At 38.2% G+C, this 12,566-nt stretch overlaps 1 protein-coding gene across 1 annotated transcript in view; it reads left to right on the top strand.

Annotated features, from left to right (window-relative positions):
* The window catches only part of LOC140168028 (uncharacterized), a 50,922-nt gene extending 45,681 nt beyond the window's left edge, over positions 1–5,241 (top strand). Inside the window, exons 3-4 of the mRNA XM_072191332.1 lie at positions 1,219–1,364; positions 3,573–5,241. Coding sequence (XP_072047433.1) covers positions 1,219–1,364; positions 3,573–3,842 — 416 coding nt within the window. The 3' untranslated portion in view covers positions 3,843–5,241. The remainder of the gene's footprint in view (positions 1–1,218; positions 1,365–3,572) is intronic.
* The last annotated feature ends 7,325 nt before the right edge of the window (positions 5,242–12,566 follow it).

The raw sequence follows: 12,566 nt of genomic DNA, 5'->3' as shown, positions 1-12,566 counted from the left end.
TAAATTACAGCTCAGTAGGCCTCGTTTTTCATCTGATCTTACTGATCTGAATATTTTGTGCCATTCTTGAGCAGTGCTGAACTCAGCCACTGGCAATTAAGCGCACTGTGGCGATGGACCAATTTTGACTCGCACTTACAGGAAAACGAAATAAGTTATGTTGCTGTAATTTGCAAGATAGTTACAAATATAATTGGCATTAACTTCCCCAATTTTTACAGAAAAATATTGAAACATAAAAGAATGAGTTCAATTTAGAAATGTCTGTGCAAGCAGTGCACAGTTGAGCTCCCTGCATGTCTATGGGAGTGTTCTAATCAAGTTGATGGTTCATTGGTCATCCCTAATAGAACCTAATGAAGCCAATATATTAAGTGGTAACACCTTTCTCTGTGTGGTGGCGCTCTAACATGGTTCTAATATTGAGCAAAATTATTTTGTTTGTTAAACTTGTGCAATGCGTAAAGTCAACCATAACTGCAATATAATTAAATCAGCAGTGCCAAAATGTACTGTTGCTATTGGCATCCCGGATTGGCATGTGACCACTCGTTCCAAAACACAGAAAATAATAAGTAATTAATAATTGATAATTTTAATTTTAAGTTTATTGTTTAAGATTATTGTTTAAGTTTATTGTTTAAGTTTATTGTTTAAGATTTACGAGGCACGAGAAATCTTAAACAATAAACATAGAATTTAATGTGAAGGGCCTAAACGGTGGTTGAAATGGTACTAATGTAAGCTCAGCATTTTTTTTTTTTTTTCAATAGACCTAATGTATATCAACGGCACAAGTTAGTAACACATTTTGTAATTTGCCGACAACCCAATGGTTTTTCTTACAAGTCAATATTTGCCGACATAATTAAGAATTGAGAGGGAGCCCACACCATACCCCCCTCTAGCGACGGCCCAAATTAGGGGGCGGCAAAAAGAATTATTAAAGAAATATTGGTGGGATATTGTCAAAAATGCTTAAATTATACCAAAAAATTATCGTTTTTAATTTGCGGGGATTCAACATCAAACGGGTGTCACCTATCCATGTAACCCCATTTGAAATTAATGCTCCACGTGTGGAAAACTGTCATATGGCCATGTTTTCCATAGGCATGATAGGCGTGAATGTATTTGAAGTGCAATCGCCCAGTGGATTGACCAATTTGAGTTTATCATCATTTATTTAATATTATTATCATCATTGTATCATTTCAGCGGCACCGGCTCCATTGACGTTTAAAAGTACGATCGTACACAAATGGCGCAGTGGATTCGTTGGTAGGATCGATATACCAATCTCTGACTATTACACTTCTTGGAAGATTATTATCACATTCCCTAGAAAAGTGTTCAATCTCTTTGTAAGTCGAAATTATATATTAATTTTAAGTCATTTCATTCAAAAAGATAAGTCATTTCGTCGGTCATTCAGTTTAAGCGTATCAAACCGTGGCAGATAACACCAGGTGGCTTGTATCGGGCTGACCAGCTCAATGGCAGAAGTCCAGAATTGGCCCACGAACCTTCTGCTTGATTCGGGGCTAAAATAAATAATGTAAAATATTTCACGCGTTTCCCCCGCCAGTTTCGCGGTAAAACCGGGCTAAAATGCCCAACGGGTAATCCGTGCACCAACCCTCACCCGACATCCATGGACGTCAATCCCGGGGGACAGTGGGGACGTGTCCCCTCCCACCTTTTGTCAAAATTGCCAATATTTTGTTCTTTCAGCCACTTTTCGACAATTCAGGCCACTACCCCCCACATTTCAAGCCGGATTGGCGCTAATGCCGACAACTGGCACCCGGACGTCGTTATGAGTGGGATGTGTTAAATAATGACGTTGGTCTTGACTTTGGTTTGGATGGGAAAATATAAATTTTTATGAAAAAACAAAAACCCAGAAAATTGCTAAAATGTTTTATACGTGCTGGTGGAAGGCTTAAGGGCTGGGCAGTATTTATTGTGGGACATTAGAGCACATCAGACATATCGAATTGCATTCTGAATACGAAGAATGTCATTCTGATATCAAATAATTTTGATTTTTGAAATTCGCAATTTAATACACATTTTATGGCAAATCATTAAAATTGATATTTTTGATATTTAACAGTACTTGAAGTAAACTTTATAAATCTGATGATTTATACTTAAAGTGTCTGTAGGTGGGATGAAAAGCCGACGATCAATTGAAAATTTTGACCTTTCGTATTGAAGATATGGATTTTTTTTCCCATAACACCAAAAAAAATCCATATCTTCAATATGAAAGGTCAAAATTTTCAATTGACCGTCGGCTTTTCCTCCCTGCTACATACATTTTAAGAATATGTCGTTAGATTTATATACTTTACTTCGAGTACTGTTATATATCAAAATTTGAAAAATATCAAATTTTTATAATTTGTCATAAAATTTGTATTATATTGTGATTTTCAAAAATGAAAATTATTTGATATCAGAAAGACATGCTTCGTATTCAGAATGCAATTCGATAGGTCTGAGGTGCGCTCATGTCCCACAAAAAATACTGTCGAAACGCAATAAACGCTCATTTTAGATCCCTTAAAGACTGTCCTTCCGGGCCTAAAATCTTTTAGTGCATCTTGTGTATATGATTCCTTAACGTCACTTGTGGGTCCCCCAAGGCTCATATCAGATAATTTAATGGAGATTTACGATTTGGGCTATTTTGACGTCTGACGACTTTTGTGTGGTGGATTTGGGAAAAAATCAAACAGCGGGGAAAACCTGAATAACACGCAAAAGGCGAGCGATTTTACTAATGCAGGGACTAGATATTATGGGTTGGGGTGGGCCTAGGGATTTTTGAAAAAAAAAAAAACTTTGCCCACTAGTGATATGAAAAAATTGCCTCGACTGATGAATAAAAAAAATATGGATCACATAGGCCTAATTATCGGCAATCGGTAGTGATGAAAGGTGTGCGGCTGTTGGCTTGATGGAAAGAAAGTGCGCGGAGTGCGCAATCATTTTTTCATGTAATGTATGCTCGCAGCACACGAAAATTGTGATTCTAAAGATTGTGCAAAAATTATATTGGAAAGTGTGAAGAATGTGCGAGTAGCAATCCCGAACATTTTAATAGTCACAAACCCTTAGTAATTTTATAACCCCCAATTTTGGTGTCAAAATTATAACTCCTATATTTTCATACCCCCCCCTTCCGAAGAAAATGACAGCCCCTTAGTTGAAGTCATTTAGTTACTTTAAATTTGAGCATTTATAGATAAGGTGACATCAGTGTTTATTAACAAAGAAGAGGAACTGGTCTATCGATATGCTTGAGCGAATTGCATACGAACACACACTGGTCAATGGCGTAATTGTGATGTTACCATGGTTACGGGAGTTTTAAAAGGGGTCCTGAACAAAACATGATGCATACTGCCGTGCAAGGAACATGGGCATTGCCGACGAAATGCCTGGCAATGATGTCACATGTCAACTCATCTATTGTGCACTGGGAAATTTTGATAAAAATTACTTTCTACATTTTAACCCACCCCTTAATTTTGAAATTTGACACCATTTATATTATACAGGGTGGTGCTTTTCAAGTGGCCAACGAACCTTGTCTGCACGCACCTGATTGCGGTGACGATGTCCGGAAGCAGTGGGTCATTTACCAGACTTTCGCAAACCGCGTGCAGAATCCAGGAGACCATCTCAGACTCACCTTCGTTGCTAAAGTGTGGAAGAAGATCGACCAAGGTCTTCTTGCTGACGTTGACTTCTATGGATACAATCAGGTTTTCTTCACTCATGTTAGCTCGGCTGATATTTCTTCTTCGTCCGATATTCATGTGATTTAAACCATCACACAGTCCTTCACTGATGGGCTATTGCAGTGTTGATATCAATGCACCCACTATGGAACACACAACCTTAATCTCCCACAGAAGGTGGAGTCATCCATTCAAGTTAGTAAACGAATTTAAAATTTACACTCCACTTGTGGAAGATTAAGGTCATGTCTTCCATTGGGGGTGTATGGATTTCAACTTGTGTGGCTTCTTGTCCCACGGTCCGCACTTGGTCGCTTAAAAAAATTTAGGCACTTTCCGAAAACCCCGAAGGTTCTGAACAGCGTTCATATAATTTTATGGTGTCATTTAAAAAAGCTTTTGTACAGCGCCCATGCCATTTTATGGTTTCTTTTAAAAGCCCCTGCGCACTACCTGCCTATCTAACATTTGATTGGTCAATTACATGATATCTTCACTTTAATCACCAATCAGAATGGAGCTTTACAAATAATTCAACCCAATTCTTTTGCGTGGTAAAATTATTTTAACAATGTTGCCGATTGGTCAAATTGATAATGATAACTTCTTTTTGGCCAATCGGCAGGTAGTTCTCATTGAGGTTACACCTGTACACCTAAAGGATAATGACGCAATTTAATTTATACCATACCGTGCTCCCTCCACAGCTTAAATAGTAGTACCCGAATGCGATCTACCCGTGTCTATTCCCATTGGTTTAACTCTGGATATAAACCAGTTTAAGATGCATTAAAACGAAATCTTTGAAGATACTATGTGTTCACCATGGTTTAACTCTGGTCATAAACCAGTTTAAGATAGATTAAAATGAAATCTTTGAAGATACTATGGACATAAATCGGTTAACTACATTTTTGTGATTTTATTGGAATTAATTTGAATTTATATTGAAAACAAATCACATCATGGGTTCTGGTGCAAACCTATGTTATGAAGTTATGAATCAATTGATGAGTGATTGACATCTCACTATAATTCAAGACCTAATTAAAACGACTAGTTTGCGTATGACGTCCTGTCAAGTAGACCGAAAATGCCGTACTTCGCAGGTCAACAACCAACCACATTTTGCCTTTGCCCTGACGTCAGACGCAAATTAGTCTTTTTAATTCGGTCTTTGATTATAAAGATGAACAAAGGATCCTGGTAATTGGATTAGATCAATCGCTCGTTGTTTACGTCTGAACTATGAATTCAGCTTGATTTCAATAAGTATAAAAATGCATTTAAGCACTGAACGCATCAAGTCGATGAGCATTGTGTTGGGTTTATATGCGTGAGTAGGCGGGGCCGTCTTATTGACTACGCGCATACGGACCAATCACAACGGTCGTTAGTTTGATAACTTTGACGCTGGTGGTAGGAATTAAATGGTGTTGATAGATTTCTATTTATGAATGAAACTATTAAACGTAGTCTTTACTAAGGTTTTGTCGTTTTAGCTTGTTTATTAAAGCATAGTGTACGATCTTATCGTCGCTGTTTTGACATAAAGTCGTGCGACGATTTTTGGGCAAAATGAGTTATATAAACTTTCAAAATCTATGAAAGTTTTGAGACCTAAATGTAATTAGTTAATGAGATGTGGCACTAATTAGTGTGATACGACATGGTTTTTATGTACCCCCTCTCCCGAAAACTTAGTTCTGTGTTTTGACATAGTCGTATTAGGCCTCGTATCCATAGGCTGTTCCCTTGTGGCTTGTGCCCTTGTTCCGTGTTTACTTTTTCCCATGTGACCTGCCACACAGACAACGAACCTTTGTTTTGCTTAGTGGCCGCTACGGTTCGTTGTCTGTGTGGCAGGTCACATGGGAAAAAGTAAACACGGAACAAGGGCACAAGCCACAAGGGAACCGCCTATGGATACGAGGCCTTATGATACGTCACCATAGGCCACCGTGTAACTGCAGTTGCCTATTGTTTTGACATACTGTCGTATCATATGACGTATCATTATTAATATATAGGTTGTCAAATTGGGCATGTTTTGACATACTGTCGTATGAGTTTGCAGATTAATTCTAATTAGTGAATGAATAAAAAGTTTGTATCATGCTGAGAACAAATACAGATATATTATTGATTACATTCTTTTATAAACATTTTTTACTTTGGTGCTCTCCAGTGGGTCTTCAATGCGATTTTCTCAAAACTGCATTTTTCGTCATACGACAGTTTGTCAAATAATATAAAATTGGTTAATTGTTTTCAAATCCGATTTTTGTTGTTGCATATTTGTAATGTTTATACATGTCCCAACTTGAACCTGTATGGAATCGGTTAAATCTGTTGTCTTTGTTGGGCAACAGAGCAAAGTTCGACATGTCTTTCCATGTTAAATGGCCAAAATAACCAGTGGGATTTATTTCACGTTACCTTGTTATTTCAGTTCAAAATGGACAGCAACCCTTCGCGGCACACAGTGTCATCGCCCCGATATCTTCATGGCAGAAATCGCCATGGTAGGTTGAATCCACAGCCATGCATGGCCATTTTGTTACGACATGTTTAATAGTTTTGAGACGCATAATGGGCCGAGGGACATCGGATTAAGGCTATTGACAATAGCCTGGTGACTGACCTCTGTACGGTCAGTGAGCATGGTATACGCCATGAGGTAAACTGCTTTTAGACTGCCTCCACGAGTGGCCTACGCTGCGCTATAGTTCGGCACATATAAAAGCAGAATTTTTGTCAGTTTTTGAGCTCAATACGCACGGTTCTTTCTCAATACGCAAGCTAACGACTATCTTATCCTTTCAACACATATATTCAAGTGCAAGCATAAAAATATGGCTTCTATAGAATAAAAAAATACGGGAGATATTCATCATTTTCTACCCCGGTAGCCAAAGTTTTATCGTCTGAATATCAAATCGTGCATAGCACATTCACGTGTATCGATCCCGGGTATTCATTTTAGTGTCTCTGCTGTACAAAATAATTATTAACCAGGCGATGTCGGTATTACTTATATTATTTCAACGTTTTGAATAAAGAATAACAAAATTAAAATTTCGCTGAAATCGTATGAAATCGTCACAGACCCTATAGACAAAGGTGAAATTGAACATGTCAAATCTGCCCCGGCATTCACTGATAGCCAGAATGGAGTCAAGTGACTCTATAAATGGAGTAAACTAGCACTGACTCTCCAAAGGAGTCGCCTGATTATCACAGGAGAGTCGGTTGACTCTACCTGTGGGGTCAATTGACTCTACATTCAGAGTCGTCGACGGAGTCAAGAAATGTATGACTCTGAAGTCAGACTCTGCAATATCTTGGCTCTTGACACCATGGAATGTATATTCTCCCATTTCAAGGGGATGGTGGTCAGGCCAAGTTTTCTCCATCGTGTCGTCTGACTATATCGCCTATGGTGTGATTCAGAGTACATTTTCCTATTCCGGTAGGTCCACACCACTCCACGCCATACATAAATTCTGCCAGTCACATTTCCCCAATATGAAATTTTTTTAAAGTAAAATTTTAATTTTAATTTTACTTCATTAAAGTTTGGCCATGAAGCAATTCCTGGAGAGGGCAATCCCTCATTTGCATGTGACGCTTTCTTATTTAAATTAGCCATTGTGTTATTGCTTAATATTCATATGTTATGGGGAGCACTTTACACCACCAGGTTGGGCAAGTCATGAATAATTTAGCGTTGTGAAGCCAAATAAACTTATTATTTCCCAGGCTTGAAAAAAAATTATAGGCAGAGGTGGGAATCGATCTCGGTACCTCCCGGTTAAAAAGCACAGTGCAAAACCACTAAGCCAGCTAAATATCTGTTTTGAGACGTGTAACATTAAATCAGTAATAAAAGAAGTAGATTCTTATTTTGGGCTCAAATTGTAGAAAAGGGGAAATATTTGTCTCTGCTCTAAAGAAAATAAAAATTGAGATCTTTAAACAAAATGTTACGGCTCTATTGAAAAAAAAAAGAATGATATCAAAATAACTTTAAATTCATTTCACGACGCGGCATTGTCACAGACGAACACTGTATAGGCTAAAAACTAGATCCTCACCACTAGACGACGTCGTAGCACAGTGGTAGAGCATCAGACTGGTGATGCAAAGATTGTTGGTTCGAGTCCTCCTGTCAGCAATGTTTGTTTTTGTGAATGCAATGCTACGATACCATTTGTTCAAATTTTTCTTATTTATTTATTTCTTTTTTTATTTATTTATTTATTTATTTGTTTATTTGTTTATTTATGTAAATAATTATGCATGTATTTATTTTGTTTAATCACTCACTCACACTCTTTAGAAAAAAGGGCTCTTGGTCGATCAGTTCATTTATTCATTGTTTGATGGTTTGATATGATATGTCTATTGATCGAAATTGAATATCATATAATTTATTCATATTCATTGTTTGTGAATTGATTGATTAATTAACTGATTGATTGATATGTAGAGCCGGTGCAAGTGAGTGCGTGAAATGTTAGAGGTGAGTTACTTGAACAAGCCTTAATAATTATAATAAATAAATAAAACGCTTTCCCCCTCTCAGCCTGCCAAAAATATTGTGACCACCCCCCTGTTGGACATTCAAATTATTGGGATCCCAAATAATGATTAAATACATCAGATTTGTAGATGTAGGCCTACAGTTAAAAAACTTTTTTTTAAACTAAACCGATATTTTACTCATTATTGACCATGGTAGGCGAAACCGTCAATAGTGATTAAAGAATTTTTGTTCAAAATAAAATGTCCATATCATAAGCGTTTCCGGACCTTTACTATTATCCTCTCCCTCCCCCCAGGGGGGGTACTCACGTACAAGGTTTTCCACGAAAAATCCTTAGGCATGGGTCTCCCTTTTAGATTTTCCGTGCTATGTCTTTTACTATTTTCAAGCTCAAATCCTTAGATATGGGTGCTGTATACTTTCCTGACAATCCTTAGATATGGGTAGGGGGCCTACCTATTTTCGGTAAAATCGTGACCCTTAGAAATGGTTATGGGTTCGGAAGCTTGGGCCGCACATCTCCGTCGAAAAATAATCCAAGTACCCGCCCCCCTGGTTATCCTAAGCCTTTTAAAGCGTTTTAAGGTCCAAATCGCACCCCTCTCACCCCAGTTTTACCCGCCTCAGGACTCATAATTATTCACAGCCCCTGATAATCTCCTAAATTATTCAATTGTTTTTTCGATGGGCCTAAACTCCTGTAATATGCATGCACATATTAAATACAGCAAGCTACATTCAAATTATACATGCACGATGCAAGTGCTATTCCAGAAACGCTGCACATCAGTGACATCACTTAATTAATATTACTACCGGTAGTGAGTAGCAAGCTTCGAAGGTTGAAAGTGCGCCCGCTTTACTACCTGAGAGCAATCCGGTAGTGGCGTTTCAATTTATTACGTGTTGGGAAATCCACAAGATCAAATAAAACGGTGAGTGATGATTATTTACTTGTTTTTAAAACAAACTTCTTAGGCCAGTAATAAACTACGTTCACGGCCGACAACTATAGTTTGAATGATATTTATTATCACACGAGGAAATAAAACAAACGAATATGGCGCCTCACGTGCTTCAGGTCAGGTCAGTGGTCAAAGGTTTTTTATCGCTAAATCGCTGGCTGAATATCGTATCAAATTCAAGTGATACACTACCGTCGTATTATTGACACCAATTCCTAATTTCGACATTACTATTGCGAAAGGTTATTCCATTATCAAATTATTAGACTTTCTATAAAAAATAAATCACTGGTGCCTGATGGGAAATACTAGTGCGCCATCACCGGATTGCTCCCTGCTCTGCTAGCTGGCGCACTTTCAAGCTTGCTACTCGCATTGAACAGGCAGAGTTCGCAAAACTAACGGCGTCGTTATTTGCCAACCCTAAAAGGGATCGAAATTAATTATTCATAACCGATCGATAACTGGCCTCATTTTCTAACTAGCAAACCAGCGGGATTTGTCATAGGTTTGCGTTGATAATAGAACAACCGTGAAGTTAGTGTCACCCCCTTGGTTTGGCGGAGGCGGGGTTCGAACTCACGGCGGCGGATTGCTTTGGATACACTATGAACCCAGCGCCTTAGACCACTCGGCCACTTGTCTTCTTGGAATTCATTTGAAACTTATTTGAAGATATAATCGCAACTTCAACATAGGCTTACCACGTGACAAGCAAAGGCAGAAAACGTACCATATTTTGGAATTTTATTTGCCTAAAAACATTTATGTGTATTATTAGCGCTCAATTATTGTTAACTGCGTGTTTTATACAAAAAAATCCAATAATAAACATGATAACTGGGCGTCTGTATGGACAATACATTATATCGATTTTGACACGTGCTTGTGTCTCAGTACATTTCCATGGTCAGTAAAATACTATAGAGGAAAACCTACCATTTTCTTGTATACACGTTCGATGTTTTTATCAATTACATAAAAAATCCATTTTAGACCCCAAATGTTTTTTCAGGAAATAAAAGATTAGATTACCATAAAAACGAAACAGTAATCTTTTGCCGGGTCTAATGTAATATTCACATAGGATTTTCAACGTTTTTTCTATCCTTATTTTTGCTCAGTTAAAAAATATTTTGGCGTATATAAAATTGAAATAAAATTCTCTACTTCTTAAACGACATCAAATATGCCACAATTGGGTATCACGAATCGTTATATATGATGTGCAGTTAATATTCATATTTTCTTTTATACAGAGGATGCTTCAGTTTTGACAGGAAAAATATTTTCTTGAAAACCCTCTCACTCGGTTATTTTAAAAAGGTAACCACGCTTCCCTAGAATGTGCAATAAATTAGCATTAAAATTTTTCTTATTCTAACAGCAAGCGTTTCTAGAATGTATTATGGCGAAATGTGGTGTACGGTAGGTCTATACTTTGAATTTTTATCTTGACGTACAACTTGACTATATGCATTATTATTTTCTTTTTTCGCACTGTCGGAGTGACCCTGTAATGGAGTCAGGGTGACTCTATTAATGGAGTCTGGGTTACTCTATTAATGGAGTCTGGGTTACTCTAGGAGCAGAGTCCAGCCACTACGCGACTCTGTCTAAGATGACTCTATATTGGGAGTCAAATGGCTCCTGTGTAGAGTCATCAACAGTGACTCTTCAGGGGAGTCATGAAATTTATGACTCTTCAAGGGAGTCAAATGACTCCCAATATGGAGTCATTTTAGACATAGAGTCGCAGAGTGGCTGGACTCTGCTTTTGGAGTCGCCTAGACTCCAGTTTAGCTTTCAGTGTTGTGGGTATGAGAAATGGAGTTTCTCACGCGCAACAACCAAATAAAAATTACTTTAAAAAGGAATGGGCGCCCAATGTGAGCTTGGACGTGATATGGTGAATTCCATGGTGTGTAGATTTGGTATTATGATTTTTCTAGAGATGAGTAGAAGATGATCAAATGCAAGAGAAACGTGTTTGATTGGATAAGGTGTATGACAGGACCGTTTTGGATGAAATAAATGGGAATGAAGCTTTCGTGTCAATTTGCGATTAAGTGGGGTGGGGGAGTTCTGTTTTGGGGGCTATTGTAGTGAGGATATTGCTTTGGATTTTGAATATTGTTGAATTTCGTTATGCAGGGGTATAATGATGAATAGTATCTAGAAGACCCAAATAAGTAAGCTCTCCCCTGGCAAAATATGGGGGTATCCCCCCACCCGGGATCTACGCCTATGTTGACCAAAAGAAACCGTAATTTTTTTATAAACGTCTGTGATACATATACATCATCTACTTGCTAATACACTGAAAATCAAATAGAGATGAAGGATAAAAAACAATTACAGAACATTCGTTTCTTCATAAAAGTAGCTATGGGTAGGCCTATACAATGTTTACAAGATAAGAACGTTAATGTTTTGTACATGAACGTAACGTCTTTGATACGTAGTTGTTAACACACTGAAAATCTGACTAGAAATTTACAATTTGATGATATCCAAAAGAATACTTAGCATTGAAGAACTTTCATCACGTCATCATCATCATCGGCTGCCCATCGAGTTCGATGTTGATGGGTATCTCTTTCTCCATCCTTCAAGGTACTTCTTCTTTCGCTTCCGCTCCACTTTTTTCCCAGCATCGTGGATCTTCTTCCTCCAACTGACCCGGTCACTAGCTTTCGTCTCCCATGTATCAACATCCATGTCAGCTGTCTTCAGATGACGCTTCACAACATCTCTATACCGAAGTTTCTGTCCACCATGTTTTCTCTTTCCTTCTGTGAGTTCAGCATACATCGCAGCTTTCGGTAGTCTTTCATCAGGCATCCTCACGACATGACCGGCCCAGCGCAGTTGGCTTTTCACTAGGATGGCTTCTACGCTCTCCATTTTGGCTCGCTGAAGCACCTCTCCATTAGGGACTCAGTCCTGCCATGTTATTCCCATGTTACATCTAAGGTGGCGAAGTTGAATGATCTTGATGTCATATTTGTCAGTTAGTTGTACCTGAGCTATTGAGAAGAGGAGAGGCAATTGAATGCCTAGGTCCATAGACTTCCTTCAGGGCTGTGAAGAAAGCTTGAGAGTTACCACTCTCTGCCAGCTCTTGCACGGCTTCTGCTTTCTTATTCCATCATTCATCCCTCATCTGACGTAAAGATCTTTGGACATTACTTTTGCACTCCTTAAACTTTCTGCTTTTCGAGCGGAGCCCTGTCCTGAGCATCTCATTCCTGGCAACTGTCCTCTCATGAAGGAGAGCCTGGATTGGTTCATAGT

The sequence above is a fragment of the Amphiura filiformis genome, chromosome 13 (genome assembly GCF_039555335.1).
Source record: "Amphiura filiformis chromosome 13, Afil_fr2py, whole genome shotgun sequence".
Classification (NCBI taxonomy): Eukaryota; Metazoa; Echinodermata; class Ophiuroidea; order Amphilepidida; family Amphiuridae; genus Amphiura; species Amphiura filiformis.
Note: the sequence above shows the minus strand (reverse complement) of the source record. Positions and strands in the feature narration are given on the sequence as shown.